The following is a 26,372-nucleotide window of genomic DNA, read 5'->3' as shown; positions in this document are numbered from 1 at the left end:
TAATGTAATCACATCTCTTTTGTGGTGATCAAAACTGTGCAGTCTACTCCAGTTGTTGTCTAACTACTGTCCTATACAGTTATAGACTCAGAGTTATACAGCATGGAATCAGAGCCTTCAGGTCAACTCATCCATGCTGACGAGATATCTTAAATTACCTAGTCCCATTTGCCAGCATTTGGCCCATATCCCTCTAAACCCTACCTATACATATACTTATCCAGATGCCTTTTAAAATGTTGTAATTGTGACCAACTCCTTTAGCAACTCATTCCATACATGCACCACCCTCTACACAAAAAAGTGCTCCTCACTTTTAAATCTTTCCCCTCTCACCTTAAACCTATACCCTCTGGTTTTGGACTCTCCTAGAGTAGGAAAATAGGTCTTGGCTATTCATCCTATCCACGTTCCTCACAAATTTATATATAAGGTCACCCCTCAGCCTCCGACCCCCCCAAGGAAAATAGCCCCAGCCTATTCAGCCTCTCCCTATAGCTCAAACCCTCAATCCCAGCAACATCCTTGTAAATCTCAACAGCATTTCTTTAGCTCTCCTATTTCTTATCTGCTTTGACTGAGCCAATGAATATTCCATATCCATTCTTGACCATCTGATTTTTCTCTCTTGCTGCCTTTAACAACTGATGCAGGTGCAATCTGAAGGCCTAGAATAAGGCAAGACTTTAGTATAAATGAAAGGCAGGAATTGAGATCAGGGAATAAACATTCCAAGCAGGATCTTTATTTCTATGCATTTTAATTAATAAGTACATTCATCAAAATCCAGGATCACAGCAAAGTCTCCTGCAGATTAGCTTCAGGAACAGCAGTATAGAATTTGTCACCTATAGACTCAGACATAGAGATTAGAGTTGGACCTACCCGCTGTGTTGCATGATTAAGCATCTCTTGCCACGCTGAGTCAAACTGACGTTCCTCGTCTTCCAATAGCCTCTGTTCAGCCAGTGCAATGGTCTCCTTGGCCGCTCGCAACACCTCAGTGGCTCGTTGAAAATCTTGGGTTGCCTTCTGGGCCTCCAGCTGTGCCTGAGAGGAAGCAGAATAAACTTAGTTCAGATGCAGCGCAATCACGTTCCTCATTGGAAATGCAAGGAGATCAGTACCAGCAAGGTGCAGTGTTCAGTGAAGTGCTGTGCAGCAGGCCACTGAGAAGCATAAGGTGTGGGCCAAGGCCCCATAAACTTCTATGTCACCCGCCTTTCCCACTGTCCTCAAATCCTTAAGCTTTTTGCTTTACTGCCTCCAAGCCACAGGGATGGCATCGTTACTGCTGACTCCCTCAGCCACTTACATCGGGCCAGCTTGAATTCCAAGGTTTCTTTTGTTTGTTTTTTTGCCATGGGGAGTTGTGGCCCTCCCACTCTGGCAAGTGTGGTGTGTATACCTGCAGCAGCTCAAATCGATTCCTGATCAACTGCAGATCCTACCATATGGACAGTCGAAACCTTCCACCATTTCAAAATAATGCTGGCTCAAAGCGTTAATAACTGTAGCAGGCATACTCTCTATGAAATCATTCCTGGAGGATGACTTTTTTTTAAAATGAGACAGGGCAATATGAAAGAGCAGGGCATCCTGAGATTCTCATTTTGTACAATACGGACCCACCTGTCTTGGTCCCCCCCAACGTCGATGCAACGGACAAGAAGGCACAACGGCTCTACTTCCTCAGGCAGCTAAGGAAATTCGGCATGTCCACAAGGACCCTTACCAGTCCTTACGGATGCACCGCAGGAAGCATCCTATCTGGATGCATCACAGCATGGTTTGGCAACTGCCCAGTCCATCCCACAAACCAGCCTTCTCTTCACTGACTCCATCTACACTTCCCACTGCCTCAGGAAAGCAACCAACATAATCGAAGACCCCTCCCACCCCAGTTATACTCTCTTCCACCCTCTTCCATTGGGCAAAAGATATAAAAGTTTGAGTACATGTACAAATAGATTTAAGAACAGCTTCGACCCCACTGTTTTCAGACTTTTGAATGGACCCCTCAAATATTAATCCTGATGTCCCTCTCTGCACCTGTAACACTGTATTCTGCATTCTGCTCTGCTACCCTGATGCACTCTGTATGGTATCATAGAGTACACAAAACCACACTTTTCACTGTATTTCAGTATATTTGACAACAATAAGTCAATCAAATCAGTCATCCCAACATACAGAACAGTAAAATAACGTACTCTGACCAATGCTCCCATGGGTTAAGCATACTTGAACCGAACCTAAGCTCTCCTGATTACATCGAACAACCTACTGACATAGCAACAACCAGAAGCCTAAAGTCACTGTTCACTGGTTCCTACAAGTCAGCACAGACATGACAGAATTCAATGAATGGCTTCACTGATAAAACTCAAGTCATTATAACAACAAGCTCCCAGGCTAAGTAATACAACCCTCGGAAAGAACTGGCAAGTAGCCTGCACTGTTAAGCAGGCTCTGTTCACTGTGGGAATATTGAATCCTGCAAAAGGACCCAAAGCACTTTTAAAATGACTTGGCAAAAAAGAGTTGCAACCAGTAATATAATATTCCAATGCAGCTCAGTAGGAAATGCAAACAGAATATGACATGGGTGCTTGCATCTGTTCTCATTTCATCAGATAACACTTTCTGCACTTCAGAAAGTAATGTGATTGGCTGAAACAATTATGTCAGCATAAGGATTAATGCAGAATACAAAATATAATAAGAAATAGCCACTGAGCCCAACAACTTGGTTCTGGCATGTCTCTTCGACGTGAGCAAACCCGCACTAAGTTTTTAAGGTATTCCCAGTAAAAATCCCCTTGTAAAATAACCTAACAAATTAACAGAGGCAAACAAGGAAGAGGTTTGGTTAACCTCCAACAAAGTAACAGTGATAACTACACACAGGAAGGGGAATCCCACATGTAAAAGACCAGATATATTTTCATAAAACACCATCGATTCAAAAGAAATTTCATTAGATATTCTCAAACAAATTAAGGAATCAGGACGTTCAGAAACAGACAAAAATTAAGACAAAGAGAATTGGCTTATTCTAAAATAGGAGAAAGTGATACTGGTGATCAGAGTCGAAGCATGTGGTGCTGGAAAAGCACATCCAGTCAGGCAGCATCAGAGGAGCAGGAGAGTCGATGTTTCAAGCATAAGCCCCTCATTCCTGATGAAGAGCTTATGTCTGAAACGTCAACTCTCCTGCTCTTATTCTAAACCTAGCAACCACTTCCGAATCTAAAACATGGGTTTTCAACCTTTAAACCACCAGATGCACTACATTTGATTCAAATGCCCGAGCAACATTAGACTTAAGTTGTACAAACATGCAAATCTACAGTTCTGAAAATTAAGAGGGGTTTTGATAGAACAGGAAGAGAGAAACTAGTTCCACTTAGTACGAACTGTGGAAACTGTACTTAGGTTAGGATGAGATGTGATGGCTGAGTTAGGGCGCTTGACAGTTATAAGTTAACCAGGAAAGACCTAAAGAGAGAGCTAAGAAGAGCCAGGAAGGGACATGAGAAGTTGTCAGCAGATCGGATCAAGGAAAACCCCAAGGCTTTCTGTGCGTGGAGTCAGAGGAGATAGAGGTAGTGCTAAATGAATACTTTTCATCAGTTTTCACACTAGAAAAAGACAATGTGGTTGAGGAGAATACTGAGATACAGGCTACGAGATGAGATGGGATTGAGGTTCACAAGGAGGAGGGTTAGCAATTCTGGAAATGGTAAAAATAGGTAAGTCCCCTGGGCAGGATGGGATTTATCCTAGGATTCTCTGGAAAGCCGGGGAGGAGATTGCAGAGCATTTGGCTTTGATCCTTATGTTGTCATTGTCTACAGAAATAGTGCCAGAAGACTGGAGGTTAGAAAATGTTGCCCCCTTGTTCAAGAAGGGGAATAGAGACAACCTTGGAAATTATAGACCAGTGAGCCTTACTTCAGTTGTGAGTAAAGTGTTGGAAAAGGTTGTAAGAGACAAGATTTATAATCATCTAGAAAGGAATAAGTTGATTAGGGATAGCCAACACGGTTTTGTGAAGGGTAGATCATGCCTCACAAAACCTTATTGAGTTCTTTGAGAAGGTGACCAAACAGGTGGATGAGGGTAAAGCAGTTGATGTGGTGTATATGGATTTCAGTAAGGCATTTGATAAGGTTCCCCATGGTAGGCTATTGCACAAAATAGAGGCATGGGATTAAGGGTGAATTAGCTTTTTTCAATTAGAAATTGGCTAGCTGAAAGAAGACAGAGGGTGGCAGTTGATGGGAAGTATTCATCCTGGAGTTCAGTTACTAGTGGGATACCACAAGGATCTGTTTTGGGTCCACTGTTGCTTGTCATTTATGTAAATGACCTGGATGAGGACACAGAAGGATGGGTTAGTGAATTTGCGGAAGACACTGAGGTCAGTAGACAAAGAATTTTTGAGAAGATTTGTAGCTCAGGCTGAGGTTCTGGATGTAGGTTTGCTCACTAAGTTGGAAGGTTCATTTGGTATGGTAAGAGTCTTGTGTAGATGAGCAGAAAGTTCGCGGTGTCCAGGTCCATAGATCCTTGAAAGTTGCCACCCAGGTTGATAGGGTTATTAAGAAGGCATACGATGTGTTAGCTTTTTTGGTAGAGGGATTAAGTCTCAGAACCATGAGATCATGCTGCAGCCGAACAAAACTCTGGTGCAGCTACATTTGGAATATTGTGTACTGTTCTGGTCGCCGCATCATAGGATACATGTGGAAGGTTTGGAAAGGGTTCAGAGGAGATTTACTAGGATGTTGCCTGGTATGGAGGGAAGGTCTTACGAGGAAAGGCTGAGGGACTTGGGGAAGGTTGAGAGGTGACTTAATTGAGACATATAAGATAGTCTGAGGATTAGATAGGTTGGACAGTGAGAACCTTTTTCCTCGGATGGCGATGGCTAGCACAAGGGACATAGCTTTAAATTGAGGGGTGATAGATATAGGACAGATGTCAGAGGTAGTTCCATTACTCAGAGAGTAGTAGGGGCGTGGAACACACTGCTGCAACAGTAATAGACTCGCAACTTTAAAGGGCATTTAGATGGTCATTGGGTAGGCTTATGGACGAGTAGGTGAGATGGGCTTCAGATTGGTTCCACAGGTCGGCGCAACATCGAGGGCCAAAGAGCCTGTACTGTGCTGGAATGTTCTGTGTTCTATGTACTCTATATTAAAATCTTAAAACAATCCCATAGATCTTAGAGGCCAGCCTGCAACACAACTGATGCACAACATAAAATAAATTGGTATTGTATTAGGGTGCAGGGTCCAAGGAGAAACTTACAGAACTAACAAAGGGAGTTAGGTCCTTATTGTGGTAGAATTGCTTTATTTTGAATTGCGCTTGTCCCTTTTGTGGATATACAATTGGGGAATTTTAAAGCATTTCATAATTGCTGCAGTCATCCATTTATTCTAACTACTGGGCTTCAATGTAGTTAGTTTTATTTTTCATCCTCCCCCCCCATACTGTTCTTCAGACCAGATGCCCATTTGATACGATGATCCTGAACAGGAGTTCTCTTCCACTGATCTTCAGACCACCACAACTGAACATTAAGACCTTCAACATTCATGGCAGGGGAGCCACAGGTTCCACAGCAATACTTGCTGCAAACTTAAAGTGCAGGATAGACATCCAGGTCAAAATGTTCATCACAGCATGAAAGGATGACTTGGAGTGACTGGGGTGTTAATGCTTTAAACATCTGAAAGTCAATCCACCCACTCCCCCTTTTAATAGAGATTGGATGAGAGCAGGTAGCCCTGTCACACAAGGGAGGTAGAACAATCAGTGTCTGCTATACTGAAGCTACAAGCAGTCTCCCAGGTTAAACCCTTGTCTACTCACAGTGAAACAGAGACAAAGACAGCTTCCTGCAGAGTGAAATATTTTTATGGCACGGTTGATGGCCAAGAGGAACAAGAGTGCTTTCATTCAGGACACCAAGGTTACGTTGGGAATAAATCTCATTCACATCTTTCTCAACCCACCCAGCCACTCATAAACCTACCCAAATCAATGCAAGGCCACAAACATGTTAATTTCACATTCATTTGCCTGAACGTATATTGCAGTTACTAGTCTGAGCCCATTAGCGCTTGAATCAATTCCAACCACAGAGGATTCGGTTCATGCCCAGCTGCAATGCAGACTCTGTCAGACAGCAGTGACTTGGCACATGTAATATAAATACTAATAAATACTGTCACTAAATATATACCTATCTTTGTGTTACTAATCACTTCATATGATTATATGGAATAGGGTAACTCCAGTTATCTCCCTGATCAAGTTTCAGAAGTCAAAATAAAACAAAAATGGAGTTTGAACAGGGCTGAAGTCTTGCTGGCAAATGAGATGTGGGACAAGGGCTGAATGTATATCTTTGCTGAGACTTTGGCAATGCAAGGCCCAGGCAAGTAAGATTTTAACATCTGGGTCTCATCTGCACAGGCAGTAAGAAGCAGTCAGTTAGGCAGCTCGTGACAGCAGGGTTCAGCAATCAGGGCGGGTGACATGTAGGAGGAGGCCCATGTGAGCGAGGTCTCAACTTCCCTTCTGGTGCTGCTACCTCCTGAGAAAGTGGCTTGAATTGTAGAATGTGGGACGCAGGCAAGACATTAATGATTGCATAGGGAATCTGAGGAGTAGACCACACAGCTGCTTGGGCCTGATCAGCCATTCAATATGAATATGGCTGATCTGCTTCAACTCAACATCCCCCTCCCAATCACTCGCAATGAGCCAATAGGCTCCCAGGTTAAAAGCTTATTCGAAAGACATCATCTCTCTCAGTTCAGTGAGCAATTCTGCAGTAACCTGCTTGGAGTGAGACATGAACAGTCAAGTCTCTGCCTCAGAGGCAAGAAAACAACAACTGACTGAGTCACAATTGATTGTGCTATCAGTATTTGGTTAACTTAACAGTCCATAATAACAGGCGCAGGCCATTCATTCCATCGAGCCTGTTCTGCCATTTAACAAGGTCATGGCTGATCTGTGGCCTAAAACTTTACATACCTACCTTTGGCCCATATCTTTGCTTAACAAAAATTTATCTAGCTTAGAATTAAAATTAACAACTGATCAAACATCAACTGCTGTTTGTAGAAGAGAGTTCCAAACTTCTACCACCCTATCTGTGTAGAAATGTTGGTTAACATCTCTCCTGAATAGTCCAGCACTAATTCTCGGACTATGCCCCCTAGTTCTACAATCCCCAACCAATTTATCTGTTTATCTTTAGTTAAATAGTTTATCTTTATCCACCCTGTCTGTTCCTGGTAATATATTGAAGACTTTGATCAGATCACCCCAACTAAATTCTAGAGAAAACAGACCTGATTTGTATAATCTCTCCTCTTAACCCCTGAAATCCAGGTATCATTCTTGTAAACCTACACTGGACTCCCTCCAAGACCATCATATCCTTCCTAAGGTATGGTGCCCAGATCTGCTTCCAGTACTCCAAGTGAAATCTAACTGGAATTTTGTATAGCTGCAGCATAACTTCTCTCTCCTTATACTCCACACTTCTGGATATCAAGGTCAACAGTCCATGAGCTTTCTTGATGGTTTTCTGTACCTGTTTGTGGCATTTTAATGATCAATACAACTAAACTCCCAGGTCTTTTTGAACATCCAGGCAGTAGTGTTAAAAGTACCCTAAAAAGATGGCAATGGATCACTTGTCAGGTTTGTGTGGGCCTAGTTTTCTATTGCAGTTAGTGGGAAAGAAAAAGGAGAGGAAATATAAATGAGGCAGCAAGTTATATTAGCCATCAATTCCCTTGTCTTAAACCCTTGGCTGGTACCACCGGAAAGTACCCTTTCAGTTCTTTCCAACATGTTTAGGTTGAAGACTTCCTTCAAGTTCACCATGGGGGCGGCACAGTGGCTCAGTGGTTAGCACTGCAGCCTCACAGCGCCAGGGACCCGGGTTTGATTTCAGCTTCAGGTGATTGTCTGTGTGGAGTTTGCACATCCTCCCCGTGTCTGCATGAGTTTCCTCCAGGTGCTCCGGTTTCCTCCCACAGTCCAAAGATGTGCAGGTCAGGTGAATTGGCCATGCTAAATTGTCCAAAGAGTTAGGTGCATTAGTCAAAGGGGAATGAGTCTGAGTGGGTTACTCTTCGGAGGGTCAGTGTGGACTTGTTGGACCGAAGGGCCTGTTTCCACATTGTAGGGAATGCAATCTAATCTAAATTCTCTGAAGTAATGTTGGGAACAGGTTTTCCATTTTGTTACCAAATTCTTAAAGGAAATATCCTCCCTCGGCAGGATTTAAAATTGAACCTGCCTTTTATTTAGCAAATCTTTGCCATCTCCATTTTAAAAGTAAATCTGAAAGCAATGCAGAAAGACCTTCAGATCCAGGTACACAGAGGAAGAACAAGTGCAAAAACAAGTCAGTCCAAACTGTGACACACTCCAGTAACATCCACTAACACACTTCATGGAAGGACACCAGCCCATGATAATGATTAAGCTGTCAAACCCCAAATGTAAAATAGAGGTGGGCACTCTTGTACATTGTCTATGGACCTGTCATAAGATCCATGGATACTGGACTAAAGTAGCAAGTGCCCTGACAGAAATTTTAGATACGGAAATTAAAGTGGACCCTGTATTTCTCATTTTGGGCTTTTCGAACTTATCCTCCCTGGATATGCACGGGAAGAGACTATTTTCTATTCTCTCTTTCTGTGCAAGGAAAAATATTTTGGTAAACTGGGTGGCTGAGGGGCCCCCCTGGATTTTCAAATTGGTACAGATTAATTATGGAATGTATTCCCCTTGACTTCCTTACAAATATGGTGCACCGAAATATGGTGCACCAAAAGACCGAATTATTTTATAAAATATGGAAGCCCTCCTTGAATTCTATGAATACAGATATTTCGGCTATCCTAACAAGGGCTTTTATTTAATTGAGATTACGAACCTGGCTGGTCCGGGGCCCCTTGGAAGAGGAATCCCGCACGAATATGGGTTTTGTTACATTTGATGTCAACACATTCCGAGCATATATCTCACTACCCAATTTCTATATTATCCGCTGTTTTTTTTTCTCTCTTTCTCTTATTTGAATAATGTAAGAGACTTAAATATACACTCTGGTTAGTTGTAGGTTAGATTAGTAGTTAGTTGAGTTTTGTTTATTTTTCTCGGTATTTTTCTTTTGTTAAATTTTGGTTATTTAAGATTTAATTGTATATCAATCTTTGTACTTGAGAGTTTTGTTTATTTTTGTAAACTTGTAAAAATGTTAAATTTCTAATAAAAATATCTATAAAAGAAAAGCTGTCAAACAGTGTAGGATGTAATATCCCACTAGCCACAAGGAGGTTTCATTTCCCTGGCAGTAGCTACCTCACGACACACCACTCCTGAGGTTATATGCATTAGGCCCCCTCATAGTCAATGAATACAGCATAAGTTTTTTTTTGTCCAATCCCATAATGGCAGGTGACACAATTCCTAACCAAGATGAGGGTATACTTCCTGCTAACTATCTTGGAAGCCGAGGAGGTTGTTCAGCATCCAAAATATCATCAAAGTTCTGGGCTTCACATTTGTTAGTTATTACACTTCTGCCACAAACTCATTCAGTCTTGAGGAAGTAGAGGCTAATTTTGGTCCCCTTTCTCGGTTACAGCTGGAGGCTGGGGTTTCTCTTCCGATTACCAGAGTTGCATGTCAGAAAATTCTGTTTTCTGAATTTGCATTTTTGCAAAAGGGGTGTGTTTATGGACACAAACTCAGAAGTTGCTGGAAAAGCTCAGCAGGTCTGGCAGCATCTGTAAAGAGAAATCAGAGTTAACTTTTCAGGTCCACTGCCCCTTCCTCAGAACTCAGGTTTATAGCATGTTACTCTGTTGGAACAGTTAATTAGTAATAGTTACTGTCAAGTTTTCCAGTAGAGTTAAGTTGTACCAAGTTCTGCATTCTTTTGTTGTATTTCAACTATAGTCAGAGTCATGCAACATGGAAACAAACTCTTCAGTCCATGCTGAATATAATCCTAAACTAAACTAGTCCCATGTGTTTTGCTCAATGTTCAGTAGTGTGACCAGTCGAACTGCATCTGGAACACAGCACTTTACATTTGCCCTTTAAATGAGAAAAAGTTATGGTCTAGGCTACCTTCTTAAAACATTGAGGGCATCTGGTTTGGTCCGTAGCAATAGTTTCTCCAAATTTCAAAGCCGTCCAATACCTGAAAGTCCTTACTGGTCACAAAAAAGTTGGTCCTGAAGTTGACAAGAGTGTGTATTCTGTGCACAACAATTAAAAATAAAGTGAACTCTATAAAATGTAGGTGTGTAATGATTGGAATGTGGGCTTCACTGGCTAGACTCATTGCCGATGGTGTTGAACTCATCCTTGAACTGCTACAATGGTACAATCTGTGCTATTCGGAAGGCAGTTCCAGGAATTTCACCCAGCAGCAGTGAAGGAATGGAGATGTAGTTCCAAGTCAGCAAGGTAATGACTTGAAGGGAACTTGCAGGTTTGTAATGTTGCCATGCCTTATCCTTAGAGGAGGTAGAGCTCACAGGTTTGGACAATGCTATATAAAGAACCTGTTTGAGATCTATAAAGCACCTTTTAGATGGTACATGCAACTGCCATTGTATATCAGCAGTGGAATGAGTGAACATTGAAGGTGTTGAGCATCGGACCCAATCAACTTAACTGTTTTGTCGTGGATGATGTCATGCTTTTCAATTGTCATTGGAACTGCACCTATCCAGGCGAATGGAGAAAATTCCATGAGCTTTTTGATTCATGCATTTTGATGTTGGACAGATTTGGAGAGACAGGACAATCTAAAGAAATGCAGGTCAGATGAATTGGCAATGCTAAATTGCCCATAGTGTTCAGAGATGTGTAGGTTAGGTGCATTAGTCAGGGGTAATTGGAGGATAATAGGGTAGGAGAATGGTTCTGAGTGGGTTACTCTTCAGAGGGTTGGTATGGATATGTTGGGCCAAAGGCACTGTTTCCACACTATAGGGATTCTATAGTAAGTGCCACAGAATTCCCAGCCTTTCACCTGGGAAAACATGTCTCACTAACTTGACTGAATGTTTTGAAAAAATAATGAAGAGGATTGATGAGGGCAGAGAGGTGAACATGATCTTCATAGCCAACTGCCGCCACGACATTAACCACCTCAACTTCTCCACCCCTCTCACCCACTCCAACCTCTCACCCTCTGAATGTGCAGCCCTCCACTCCCTCTGTTCCAACCCCAACCTCACTATCAAACCAGCAGACAAGGGAGGCGCGGTAGTAGTTTGGCGCACCCACCTTTACACTGCTGAAGCTAAACGCCAGCTTGCAGACACCTCCTCCTACTGCCCCCTTGACCATGACCCCACCTCCCACCACCAAACCATCATCTCCCAGACCATCCATAACCCCATCACCTCAGGGGATCTCCCATCCACCGCCTCCAACCTCATAGTCCCACAACCCCGCACCGCCCGTTTCTACCTCCTGCCCAAAATCCACAAACCTGACTGCCCCGGCCGACCCATTGTCTCAGCCTGCTCCTGCCCCACCGAACTCATCTCTGCATACCTCGACACGGTTCTGTCCCCTTTAGTCCAAGAACTCCCCCCCCCTACGTTTGGGACACCACCCACGCCCTCCACCTCCTCCATGATTTTCGCTTCCCCGGTCCCCAATGCCTTATCTTCACTGTGGACATCCAGTCCCTGCACACCTCCATCCCCCATCACGAAGGACTCAAAGCCCTCCGCTTCTTCCTTTCCCGCCGTACCAACCAGTACCCTTCCACCGACACCCTCCTTCGACTGACTGAACTGGTCCTCACCCTGAACAACTTCTCTTTCCAATCCCCCCACTTCCTCCAAACCAAAGGAGTAGCCATGGGCACCCGCATGGGCCCCAGCTATGTCTGCCTCTTCGTAGGATATGTGGAACAGTCCATCTTCCGCAGCTACACTGGTCCCACCCCCCAGCTTTTCCTCCGCTACATCGATGACTGTATCGGCGCTGCCTCGTGCTCCCACAAGGAGGTTGAACAGTTCATCCACTTTACCAACACTTTCCACCCCCACCTCAAATTCACCTGGACCATCTCAGACTCCTCCCTCCCCTTCCTAGACCTTTCCATTTCTATCTCGGGGGACCGAATCGACACGGAAATTTACTATAAACCGACCGACTCCCACAGCTACCTAGACTACACCGCCTCCCACCCTGCCACCTGTAAAAATGCCATCCCATATTCCCAATTCCTTCATCTCCACTGCATCTGCTCCCAGGAGGACCAGTTCCAAAACCATACCACCCAGATGGCCTCCTTCTTCAAGGACCGCAATTTCCCCCCAGGCGTAGTCGACGATGCCCTCCACCGTATTTCTTCCACTTCCCGCTCCTCCGCCCTTGAGCCCCGCCCCTCCAACCGCCACCAGAACAGAACCCCACTGGTCCTCACCTACCAACCCACCAACCTCCATGTCCAACGTATCATCCGCCGTCATTTCTGCCACCTCCAAACGGACCCCACCACCAGGGACATATTTCCTTCCCCTCCCCTAGCAGCGTTCCGAAAAGACTCCGTGACTCCCTCGTCAGGTCCACACCCCCCACCAACCCAACCTCCACTCCTGGCACCTTCCCCTGCAACCGCAAGAAATGCAAAAACCTGTGCCCACACCTCCCCCCTTACTTCTCTCCGAGGCCCCAAGGGACACTTCCATATCCACCACAAATTCACCTGCACCTCCACACACATCATCTATTGCATCTGCTGCACCCGATGTGGCCTCCTCTATATTGGGGAGACAGGCCGCCTACTTGTGGAACGTTTCAGAGGACACCTCTGGGACACCCGGACCAATCAGCCCAACCACCCCGTGGCTCAACACTTCAACTCCCCCTCCCACTCCATCAAGGGCATGCAGGTCCTTGGACTCCTCCATCGCCAGACCATGGCAACACGACGGTTGGAGGAAGAGCGCCTCATCTTCCGCCTGGGAACCCTCCAACCACAAGGGATGAACTCAGATTTCTCCAGTTTCCTCATTTCCCCTCCCCCCCACCTTGTCTCAGTCAAATCCCTCGAACTCAGCACCGCCTTCCTCACCTGAAATCTTCTTCCTGACCTCTCCGCCCCCACCCCACTCCGGCCTATCACCCTCACCTTGACCTCCCTCCACCTATCGCATTCCCAACGCCCCTCCCCCAAGTCCCTCCTCCCTACCTTTTATCTTAGCCTGCTGGACACACTTTCCTCATTCCTGAAGAAGGGCTTATGCCCGAAACATCGATTCTCCTGTTCCTTGGATGCTGCCTGACCTGCTGCGCTTTTCCAGCAACACATTTTCAGCTCTGATCTCCAGCACCTGCAGTCCTCACTTTCTCCTCGATGATCTGTGTGGACTTCAGTAAGGCATTCAACAAGATTCCTCATGGTAGATTGCTTAGCAAGGTTAGACCACATGAAATACAGGGAGAATGAGCCATTTGGGTACAGAATTTGCTTGAAGATAGAGGGTGGTGGTGGAGGGTGTTCAGACTTGAGACTTGTGACCAGTGGTGTGCCACAGAAATTGGTGCTGGGTCCACTGCTTTTTGTCATTTATATAAACGATTTGGATGTAAACTCTGGAGATGACACCAAAATTTGAGGTGTATTGGACAGCGAAGAAGGTTACCTCAGATTAAAACAGGATCTTGATCAGATGGACCAATGATCCGAGGAGTGGTAGATGGAGTTTAACTTAAATACATGTGAGGTGCTGTATTTTAGAAAGGCAAATCAGGGCGGGACTTATACACTTACTATTAAGTTCCTGGGGAGTGTTGCTGAACAAAGAGACCTTGGAGTGCAGGTTTATAGCTCCTTGAAAGTGGAGTCGCAAGTTGATAGGACAGTGAAGAAGGCATTTAGTTTACTTTCCTCTATTGGTCAGAGTATTGAATACATGAGTTAGGAGATCATGTTGCAGCTGTACAGGACATTGGTTAGGCCACTGTTGGAGTATTGTGTGCAATTCTGGTCTCCTTCCAATACAAAGGGAGTTGTGAAACTTGAAAGTGTTCAGAAAAGATTTACAAGAATGTTGCCAGGGTTGGAGGATTTGAGCTCTAGGGAGAAGATGAATAGGCAGGTGCTGTTTTCCCTGGAGCATCGGAGGTTGAGGGGTGACCTTATAGAGGTTTATAAAATCTTGAGGGGCATGGATAGGATAAATAGACAAGGTCTTTTCACTAGGAACTGGGGAATCCAAAATTAGAGGGTTTAGGGTGAGAAACAAAAGATGTAAGAAAGACCTAAGGGGCAACTTTTTCACACAGAAGGTGGTGCACATATGGAATGAGCTCCCAGAGGACGTCGTGGAGGGTAGTATAATTACAACATTTAAAAGGCATCTGGACGGGTATATGAATTGGAAGCATTTAAAGGGATATGGGCCACGTGCTGGCAAATGGGACTAGATTAATTTAGGTTATCTGGTTGGCATTGACGAGTTGGACTGAAGGGTCTGTTTCCGTGCTGTATATCTCTGTAACTCTATGATTTGCTGATTTCTTTCAATTGAGTACTTTGCAGCCAACATCTCTAAAGAAAGTCAGAGCAAAAATGGTCTTGTGATCAAGTTTTGATCACTAGGTTTTGGGCAGTGGTGGGGAGACAGGAAAGCAGGGATGTTGGAGAGGGATTGCCCAGACTAATGTCACCAAACTGGCCAGGTTAGAGGAATTCTGACCTATTTGTGCACTGCTCCCAGGAGATCACATGTTTCAGATGGGATGGTGTTTATAAATATTGTAACACAAGAAATCACAATTGAGTTGGGCACATTAATTGGATAAGAAAATCTTAATTTATTTGATTAAAAAAAAAATCTCACAATACCAGGTTATAGTCCAACAGGTTTATTTGGAAGCACTAGCTTTCGAAGCGCTGCTCCTTCATCTGGTACACACAACACCAGGTACCTGATGAAGGAACAGTGCTTCAAAAGCTGGCGTTTCCAAATAAACCTGTTGGACTAAAACCTGGTATTGTGTGATTTTTAACTTTGTCCAATCCAGTCTAACACCGGCATCTCCAAATAATGAATTTATTTGATACTGATTGAGTTGATAAACACAGAAGTGGACAATCTGTTCTGTTACCACAAACACATAATTTGATCTTAATTTACAAATCAAAATGTCACACTTAGTTCCTTATAAAGTAGTTTTTAGCCAGCTACGAAAACAATTTGCTGGCTATCGCCTGAGGTACCATTTGTTCACGTAATATAAAGGATATTTATTCCCCATACGTCAGAGTCTGTGAAAGAAAACTATTCTTTCTGTAGGGATTCTATGATTCTTCTATGATTCTTCTTAATACAAATTCTGCTCTATTATCAATTCCATCTGTTTTTAAAAGGTGCTTAATTTATAAAAGGTTCATTGTCAACATAGTTGGAATATCAAGTATTATAATCATGCATCCCTGTAGGATACCAAATGAGGGACCTTACAGAATGAGACATAAAATCCGATGTTAAATCAGGTCACAGCAGCCTCAATTCATATGAAACTTGGAAGAGTTCAGAAAAGATTTACAAGGACATTCCCAAGGTTAGAGGATTTGAACTATAGAGGGAGGTTGAATAGGCTGGGACTGTTTTCCCTGGAACGTTGGAAGCTGAGGGATGACCTTATAGAGGTTTATAAAATCATGAGGGGCATAGATAGGATAAATAGACAAAGTCTTTTCCCTGAGGTGGGGGAGTCCAAAACTAGAGGACCCAGGGTGAGAGGGAAAAGATATAAAAGAGACCTAAGAGGCAACTTTTCTCACTCAGAGGGTGGTACGTGTATGGAATGAGCTGCCAGAGAAAGTGGTGGAGGCTGGTAAAATTGCAACATTTAAAAGGCATCTGGATTGGTATATGAATAGGAACAGTTTTGAGGGATATGGGCTGGATACTGCCAGTGGGACTAGATTTGGGATATCTGGTCTGCATGGACAAGTTGGACCAAAGGGTCTGTTTCCGTGCTGTGCATCTCTATGACTATGACTCAAAATGCTTCATTCTAATTCTTTAAATTATAATGAATAAAGAAAAAAGGGAATAATAGGTCACTATTTTAATTAAACATTCTGGGTGAAATATCTACCACATTAAGTGACTAATTGAAATGGGATTCAAATTTTATGGAAAGCATATTTCTTTCTTTCTTGTTAAAGCAATTTAATATCAAGAAAATGTTTTTGATCCGAAACCACTTACTTGTGAATTACGTTGCTAGAATTTTGTAGATTAGAAATGTGGAGGGGATGCTGAAGTACGCTCATTACTCCAGTAAAAAGACTTTCATTTATATAGCACTTTTCTTGACCATCAAACATCATGAAGTGTTTTATGGCCAAAAGTACGACAGAAATGTAGTCACTGTTGTAAGATCAGAAATACCAACTTGTACACAGAAAGATGATAATATTTATACAATCTGATTTCACAGTGTCATTGAGAGATAAATGTTGATCAGGACACTAGTGATAATTCCCTCCTTGTCTTCAAAGTACAGTGCCTTGGGATCTTTTAAATTCATAACGAGAGGGATGACATCCTCACTGGAACATCACTTGAGAAACATGGTACCTGACAGTGCGGCATTCTTTATTACTGCAATTAAGATGTCAGTCCTGACTTTAAGTCCTAGAGTGGGACTGTTCAATTAAATCATCAAGGAAACAATATAGTTTAACTCAATACACTGGCTGATCTCCCATGACATTGCATACATGGAACATGACCAAGATAAAAGAAAAATCTGCATTTACAAAGCACCTTTAATGAAAATGGAATTTCCCAAAGCATTTTACAACTAATGGAATGAGTGATAGCATTATTAAGATATATAAACTTGCAGTTTGTAGGGCCCCTGATTATTAACCATCCAAACCAATGGCTTTTGGAAAGCATGCTGCAGAGAACTGTGAAAATTCCCAACAGAAACCCATGGCACTGATTTCTGAGGTTAGGTGGAGAATGGGTGCTCGGAACCTACTGATCAAATTTAAAAAGTGAGAAACCAAAGAAGTAATTCAAGACTCCCACTCATGCCATTGGGTATACCTACAAACTAAATGAGAAGCTAAATAACAATCCTAAGATATTCAAGACTGGGAAAAATCGTTCACATTGGTATGAATTTATGCAGAAGATTTGAATTTCAAACAGACTAACGTCTATTTGAAAGACTTGCATTTTGAAAGAAATCGCACTTGTTCTTTTTACAACCTCAGATTTCACAAAGTGCTTTACGGCCGATTTAAAAACTTTTCAAAAGGAAGTCCTGGTTGCAATGTAGAAAATGTTGAGCCAATTTGTGCCCAGCAAGGTCTTGCAAACAGAAAAATGATCACAACTAGATAACTAGCTTCAGGTTGTTGGTTGAGGGATAAATATTGGACTGGACACAAAGAAAACTGATGTTCTTCTTCACACTGTTGATTCAAAGGGTTTTGAAATGTGATGTTATGCCAAACGAGCCAAGTTTAGGAGATTGAGTTGAGGGTAGGGTAATTGAACATGGGACTAACTGGATTACTAATCTGCTCTACAAAGAGTCAGTATGGTCCTGATGGGCCACATGGCTTACCTCTGCAACATAATGACTCTCTAAGTGATCCATGATGAATTCATACTATCCAAGTACACCTGCAGAGAAATCTACTTACCAGTCGTGTAACTCGCCTGGCTTCCCAATAAGGCTTGGAATCATCCACCGCTTTTCCAACCTTCTTCCCAGCTTCATCAAGCTTAACAGTAGCTTCGACTAAAACAGTTCGAAACTTCTGCCGAGCTTCCTGCAGGACAAAACAACAGATTTGGTCACACACAAATAAAAATGCAACAGTAAACATTTTATTTGAAGAAAAATTGGGATAGAAATTTGATAAACTGAAGCAAGACTAAGAGGGCAAGTTCTAATACAAACTTCAATATGCAGAGGGCAAGAATTAAGTGGGACCTATAAATCACATGATCCATCGTGACATGTCTACAAATTATAACTATGGCCAATAAGAGATCTGTTTCAGTGTATGAGCCATTGAAGCTCAACTTATTCTTAGAGGCCACAGATGTTAGGAAGACAATCATAGAAGTTAAAGTTACCACCAGTGTGTCTTACTGGTCTCAATGGAGTGGCTAAACTTTGGAATTCTCTGCCACAAATCATTGAACAGTTGCTTGATAAAGTGGAAGATGGAAGCAAAGACACACAAACTGGAGGAAAGAGGCTGCATTAAAAGAACAGATTGGCATTTTTATAATGGTGTTCAGGATCTAAGGATGGTCAAAAGTCTTTTGCAAGCAGTTAATTACTTTTTGCAGTGTGATCATTCTTGCAACGTGAAAAACATGGCCATCAATAAAGTTCCTGTAGCATTCATGAATTTTTGCGATGTTGACTGTACATCTCTATGACTGAGGAATAAATATTGTCAAAATCTCAAGGGAGAACGCCTCTACTTTTCTTTAAAATAGGACCCAGAATTTTCACATCCGCCTGAGGAACATGAGACTAGGACCCGTGGACACAGCCTTAGAATTAGAGGGGGTCATTTCAGAACGGAAATGCGGAGACATTTCTTCAGCCAGAGAGTGGTGGGCCTGTGGAATTCATTACCACGGAGTGCAGTGGAAGCCGGGACGCTAAATGTCTTCAAGGCCGAGATTGATAGGTTCTTGTTGTCTAGAGGAATTAAGGGCTACGGGGAGAACGCTGGCAAGTGGAGCTGAAATGCGCATCAGCCATGATTGAATGGCGGAGTGGACTCGATGGGCCGAATGGCCTTACTTCCACTCCTATGTCTTATGGTCTTATATCCAAAAGTTAGCAAGCTGTATCAATGTCAGGCCCCTTTCAGTCATGGCTGACTATGGGTTACATCCTCGATAGCTGGCTTTCTGTCTCCCGGAAGCAATATCGCTTGTGACTGAAGAGACCAATGTTGGAGTGACAGTCCCGGTCACAGAGGTCACACCTGTAAATGGTCGTTGATCTGCTCAAGCTGCTGCACTCCAGCCTTCATGTCCACTTGTCTGCTGCAGCGCTCATCAGCTTCTTTCCCCCTGTTTGGAGGCGTTGGTTCAGGGCGCTTCTCCATCTCGTGCAGTCAGCTGCAAGCCTTTCCCAGGACTCCGTAACGATATCAAGCGCCTTCACATCCCTCATGCAGACATCCTTGTAGCGCAGCTGGGGATGCCCAGTGGGTCTCTTCTCAGATGCAAGCTCTCCATAGAGGATATCCTTTGCCATGCGGTGGACGTGGGCCAGCCAGCTCAGTCTCCACTACCTGAGCAGAGTGTAAATGCAGGGAAGGCTAGTTCGCGATAGAACCACTGCATTGGACACTGTCTTTCCAAGAATATGCCCAGGACAAGACAGATACTCAAGTGGAAGGTGTTCAATCTTCTCGCCTGTGTGGCATATGTAGTCCACGTTTCACTGCCGTACAGCAGTGTGTTTACGACACAGTTATTGTAGACTCACATTTACATGCACAGAAATGGCAGTGTGGGTTGGATACTCAGTTCCCTGGAATGAGTCTTAAATAAATCTCAGAGTTTGATGACCTAAGTGAGCCAGAAGGGATGATTAAATAGCAAAGAGAAGAGAACAGAAAGTAAGAGAGAATCAATTCATCTAGCAGACAGCAAGAAAATATCCAACACTGAAACAGATAATTAAAATACTTCCTGAATTCCTGTGGGGAACCTGCTAATGTTTATTTGCCAGTGGAAAATCAAACCAATTTCAAAATCTTTGGTGAAAATTCAAGTGCAGTCATTATTGTGTCTGAAGAGCAAAGAAAGGGTTTGACTGAGAATGGTCCTGTGACAAGTGCATTGCTGTCCATCGAAAAATTATTGCATGCATAGCAATTTGCAAAGCATCCAGCTGTAAAGTAATTCATCAATGAAACCACTGTTAGCAGGCATTTAACTCCCAGAGGTCTCCAGTGCTGAATGGGGCCAGATGATTGGCCATTTAATACTAGAAATAAGATGAATAATCAAAGCGTACACAATGTATTAGCATTTATACCTCAACAGAATGTTCCCTCAGAACAAAAATAAGATTCACACGATTAAATTATTCGTGTTCTGGCTAGTCTAGCATACCAAAGTTGGATCAGTTCAAAATTTAACAGCCAGCAGGCCCTGAGGGAAAATTTGAACAAGACATCCACTTTAAAGTGAATAAGATTACATGTTTTTATAATAAGACATCTACTAGTGTTATAAGGATCACATTTTGTCATTTTATACATTAGAACTACTGGAGCACAATGCCTGAATTTGTCAATGCAGGGTATTATAGGATTTGCAGCATTGCTCTGTCAATTGCATTTCACAATGATGCTAGCATTTCATGAAAACCACAAATCATATCCTTGAATTAATCACACCTTTGAATTTCAGTTGATTAATCTACAGATCAACCATCCTGGTGAGATGATAGAAACAGATTGGGTTGATGCATTTAAATACAACTTGGAGTGATTTCTTTCAGAAAAAAAGCACTTTGATATGCAATACAAGTAATTGGGACATTGGAAGAACAAATCTGTTTGGATCTTTAGTTCAAACAACTCGCTGGCTCTGGGGAAGTTTGCACCTGCTCATTTGTGCACATATTATGAATTAACAACAGGGAATGAATGCCATAATTAGTCAACAGTTCCATTATTATGGCATCACATGTGTGCTTAATGGTAGAAAATAAACTGGGTTGACCTTGCTCTTTTTAATTTAGCCTTTACTGTACTGCTAACATAATTCACAGGATTGGCATGTGACATTCAATCCCAAAGAGATCAGCCACTTCCCAGCATAAAAAGGATAATAAAAGCTATTTAGAAATTTTAATTTGGAAGTGGAATGACTTCAGAACTTATGAAGCACAATGGGACAGAGTTCAACAAATGCATTCTTATAGATTCTGCTTGCTCATGGAAAATATAACACTTGATCCACCTGTTCCTCTGCTACATCGATGACTGTATCGGCGCTACCTCATGCTCTCATGAGGAGGTTGAACAGTTCATCACCTTCACTAACACCTTTCACCCCGACCTCAAATTCACGTGGACCATCTCCGACCCCTCCCTCCCCTTCCTGGACCTCTCCATCTCCATCTCTGGTGACTGACTAACCACAGACATCTACTACAAGCCCATCGACTCCCACAGCTACCTAGACTATACCTCCTTCCATCCTGTAAAAATGTCAACCCTTATTCCCAGTTCCCCCGCCTCTACTGCATCTGTTCCCAGGATGACCAATTCCACCTAAGAAAATCCCAGATGGCTTCCTTCTTCCAAAATCGTAATTTCCCTTCCCACACGGTCAACGATGCCCTCCAGTGCATCTCCTCCACTTCCTGCACCTCTGCCCTTGAACCCTACTCCTCCCAACACAAGGACAGAACTCCCCAGTCCTCACCTTCCACACCACCAATCTCTGCATACATTGCATCATCCTCTGCCACTTCCACCACCTACAAATGGATCCCACCACCAGATATATTTTTCCTCCCCACTCTGAGTTAGGAAAGGTAGTGTTAGATGCATGGGTAAATGTAGGTGAATGGGTATGGGTGGGTGCGCTTCGGTGGGTCGGTATGGACTTGTTGGGCCGAAGGGCCTGTTTCCACACTGTAAGTAATCTAGTCTAATCTAATCTAATCCTATCAGTGTTCCAGAGAGACCATTCCCTCCACGACTCCCTCGTCAGATCCACATCCCCCCCACCAGCCCACACTCCACTCCAGGCACCTTCCCCTGCCACCACAGGAAGTGCAAAACCTGCGACCATACCAGTCCCTTCACCTCTGTTCAAGGCCCCAGAGGATCATTCCACATCTGACAGAAATTTAGCTGTACCTCCACCAATGTCATCTACTGTATCAGTTGCACCTGGTGTGGTCTCCTCTACATTGGGGTGACAGGACTCCTACTTGTAGATCATTTCAGAGAACACCTCTGGGACACCTGCACCAACCAACCCCATTGCCCTGTGGCTGGACACTTCAACTCCACCCCCTCCCCCCCACTCCACCAAGGACATGCAGGTCTTCAGCCTCTTCCATTGCCAAACCCTTACCACCCAATGCCCGGAGGAAGAATTCCTCAAATACTGCCTTGGGACCCTGCAACCACATGGGATTAATGTGGATTTCACCAGTTTCCTCACTTCCCCACTCCACACCTTATCCCAGTCCCAAGCCTCCAACTCGGTACAGCCCTCACGACCTGTCCATCACCTTTCCCATCTATCCGCTCCACCCTCCTCTCCGACCTATCACCTTCTCCCCCACCTTTATCCATCTATCGCATTCTCAGCTACCATCCCCCCATCCCCACCCCCTTCCCATTTATCTCTCAGCCCCCAGCCCACAAGCCTCAATCCTGATGAAGGGCTTATGCCCGAAACGTCGATTCTCCTGCTCCTCGGATGCTGCCTGACCTGCTGTGCTTTTCCAGCACCACACTTCAACCCTGACTTCTCCATGTGTTGGTATAAACTGAGTGCCCCTTTATTACAGTTTTACACTGACTTACTCATTAGATTTAGCATCAGCATCTGTATCTGAGTGGCCATTCCTATTACGCAGTCCTCAGTCCTCAGGTAAATGTTCAATAACGTCAACAACATCATGCATTTATATAGTGCCACTAACAAAGTAAAATATCCCAAGGCGCTTCACTGGAGGCTTGCTAAATAAAATTGACATCAAGACACATAGAAAAAAATATCTGATGATCAAACATTTGTTTAAAGAGGTGTGCTTTCAGCATTATTTCAAAAGACTCGGGAGAGGAGAGAGAAAAAGAGAAGAGCGAGAGAGAGAGAGAGAGAAGAACAAGAGAGAGAGAAAAGAGCGAGAAAGAGAGCAGAGCAAGAGAAAAGAAAAGAGTGAGAGAGAGAGACAAAAGAGCAAGAGAGAGAAAAGAGCGAGAGAGAGGAGAGCGAGAGTGAGAAAGAATTTTAGGAAGGGAATTCCAGAGCTTTGGGCCTAGATAGCTGGTGGAGTGACGAAGCCAAAAGTAGTTACAGAGATGGGAAAGGGTGGAACCATAGAGGAATCAGAAAACAAGGTCAAAACTTGTAAAATTAAGGTGCTGCTGGACTGGGAAGAAATGTTTGAGTGAATGTAGAAGTGATGAGTGAATAGAACAGTGTGAGTTAGTGCACAGTGAGAGGTTTGAATGAACTCAAAGCTATGAAGAGTGCAAGGTGGGAGAATAGCCCAGAGAGAATTGGAATAATTAATTCGAAGTTAATAACTCCAAAGATTGAAAAAAGAACTGTGTTCCCATTGCATGTCAGTTCACTGTAATTTATCACATGCCTGTGTGTAGATAAACATCCACCTACTTAAAGACAAACTATCAAACTGACACACAGAATATAAACCAACATGCAAATTTATGGAACAATGAACATGCAGGGTAACAGTAAGAGTGCCGACCAGATTTCTACTACACGGTGTAAAAGAGTACTCTGTGATTAGCCTTCAAAAACAGTCTAGCTCTAATCCCACCACAACATTGAACAAGAAATAGAGATAAAGTTAATGGTAATTGCCTTTTCCCTAAGATGGGGGATTTCAAGACTCAGGGGTGCATTAAGGTGAGAGGAGAAACATTTAAAAAAGAAATAAAGGGCAAATATTTTACACAGGGGGTGGTTTGTGTGTGGAATGAACTTCCAGAGGAAGTGGTGAATGTGGGGACAATGGCAAAGTTTAAAAGAGCTTTGGATAAGTACATGAATAGGGAAGGTTTGGAGGGATATGGGCCAGGAGCAGGCAGGTGGGACTTGTTTAGTTTGAGATTATGGTCGGCATGGATTGGTTGGACCAAAGAGTCTGTTTCTGTGCTGTATGACTCTGTGCCACAATAAATAAGGAAAATAAACAGCTTTCAATACGAACTAGATTGCAAACCTTATCAATTTCCTTGAAATATTAAAATATGCTTTTCCTGCACGACCTCTCAAGGTTAGAGTGATTTCTGGTTTAGTTGGTCTCTTCTCGCACAGCACATTAATTTGGTTTTTGCCAAGTTCCTTTTATATGTATCAGTGTTATTCACTTCACCTGTGCCGTAGAGCTGCAGTTTCCTTATTTTTAGCACTCCAGAGAAAACCAGGCCACAACAGATCATCACAAGGCTGAGGCTTTAACAGGCATAGTTTGTCCTGCTTTCTTTTGGGAGACAGGGCTCCAGCAATCAATGAGAAGATAAAACAACTCATGACGCTTTGAAGTTTTTAAAACAAAAACAGTTGGAACAATAGAAGCAGCCTGAATGGGGGTGATCAAGCTCCAACCCCCACAATCAGGGATTTTTAGTTTTCAGCAGCAGTTGCTGTTGGGGGTCTTGACGAAGTGGAAGCTATTTCCCTCTCTTGATTGCAGCAAAAAACTGAGAATTCTCTTCCTAGACTCCTGGATTGCATGGTACAAAATCTGATTTCTGAATTTGCCTTTTGCCAGAGTGTGTTTATGGGATGTGACTATATTAGAAAAGGTAATTAATACTAGTTACGGTATCGGTTATCCCGTTAAATTTTCCAATAGAATTAAGTAATTCCAAGTTCTTCTTTCTTTTTCTGTATTTTAACTATTGTGTTTTCCTTAACATCAAGCAACTTGACCAGTTGAATTGCACCTGGAACAAAGCACCTGACATTTACCTTTAGATTAGATTACTTACAGTGTGGAAACAGGCCCTTCGGCCCAACAAGTCCACACCGACCCGCCGAAGCACTCCCACCCAGACCCATTCCCCTACGTTTACCCCTGCACCTAACACTACGGGCAATTTAGCATGGCCAATTCACCTGACCTGCACATTTTTTTTTGGACTGTGGGAGGAAACCGGAGCACCCAGAGGAAACCCACGCAGACACAGGGAGAATGTGCAAACTCTGCACACAGTCACCTGAGGCGGGAATTGAACCCAGGTCTCTGGCGCTGTGAGGCAGCAGTGCTAACCACTGTGCCACCGTGCCGCCCCAAAAATAAGAAAAGGTTAGGATCTAGGCTACCTCGTTAATATATTTTGAGGGGGTCCGGTCTAGTCCATAACATGATCAAACTCTGTTTAGTAGAAGATAAAACACCCTCAGGTTCAAGCATAACTACCTATTCCCTTTGTTTATTTTTGATTATAAAAGGAGTTGCACCTTTTACATATTTATAAAAGGATCAGAATACTGCTTTTCCTTCCTAGGTTAAAAATTAGAAACACTGCAATATATACTGCACATAGACATACGCTACAGGAGCTAGGCACTTTCCCCAACTGATCCCCAACTGCTAGCATCCAGTTATGTTACTCCGGGAAAAGTCAGATCCCAGAATTAAACCAGACTTCCCACATCATATTTTATTTTTGTGGTTAACTTAAGGTAGCGTTTTCCATTGAATCATAAATATGCCAACTTGCACGTTTGGCATTAACAATAAAACAGAAGTTTACTACACGAAAGGGAATTTTTTAAAAACATCAAACTAAACATATTTGTTTAAAAGATGTTAAACATCCAGGAAGACAAAGTCCGATCTATTCCCCAACATTACCACTTTTCAATTCATTAAAATCCAGAAAAATCTTTTTTTCCTATCAAATCTTAGGTTAATTTATTTGCTTCTTTTCAGTTCTGGTTCTATGTGCTATTTCTCTGAGCCACTTCCACCAGAGATCTAAAGGAACTTATTCCATTAGCTGCCCTGAGCCAATTCCTTTTTCTTGAAGAAATTATTCTCTCAACTAACTTCAGTCAGGTCTCCTCTGAACCAAACTGGACCAAAACCATTTCTGTATCTGGGTTTTTCTAAGCTAAAACCAATCATTAAATTATTCTAAATACAAAAGCAAGCTTCTGTATATCAAAGCCTCTCTCTCCTCTCATAACACCTCACAATATGGGCGGCACAGTGGCTCAGTGGTTAGCACTGCTGCCTCAAAGTGCCAGAGACCTGGATTTGATTCCAACCTCGGACAACAGTCTGTGTGGAGTTTGCACATTCTCCCTGTGCCTGTATGGGTTGCCTCCGGGTGCTCCTCCCACAATCCAACGATGTGCAGATTAGGTGAACTGGCCATGCTAAATTTCCCAGTGTTCAGGAATGTGTAGGTTAGGTGCACTAGTGAGAGGAAATGTAGAGTACAAGAGTAGGGGGATGGGTCTGGGTGGGTTACTCTTTGGAGGACCATTGTGGACTTACTGGGCCAGTAGGGCCTATTTCCACACTGTAGG

The 26,372-nt window shown here is 43.2% G+C and overlaps 1 protein-coding gene across 1 annotated transcript in view; it reads right to left on the bottom strand.

The window, feature by feature from the left end:
- Window positions 1-26,372, bottom strand: part of LOC140464955 (SH3 domain-binding protein 5-like) — a 73,362-nt gene that overhangs the window by 16,642 nt on the left and 30,348 nt on the right. The window contains exons 3-4 of the mRNA XM_072560625.1: window positions 17,771-17,899; window positions 886-1,050 (exon numbers count right to left, since the gene is read on the bottom strand). Coding sequence (XP_072416726.1) covers window positions 886-1,050; window positions 17,771-17,899 — 294 coding nt within the window. The remainder of the gene's footprint in view (window positions 1-885; window positions 1,051-17,770; window positions 17,900-26,372) is intronic.

The sequence above is a fragment of the Chiloscyllium punctatum genome, chromosome 41 (genome assembly GCF_047496795.1).
Source record: "Chiloscyllium punctatum isolate Juve2018m chromosome 41, sChiPun1.3, whole genome shotgun sequence".
Classification (NCBI taxonomy): Eukaryota; Metazoa; Chordata; class Chondrichthyes; order Orectolobiformes; family Hemiscylliidae; genus Chiloscyllium; species Chiloscyllium punctatum.
Note: the sequence above shows the minus strand (reverse complement) of the source record. Positions and strands in the feature narration are given on the sequence as shown.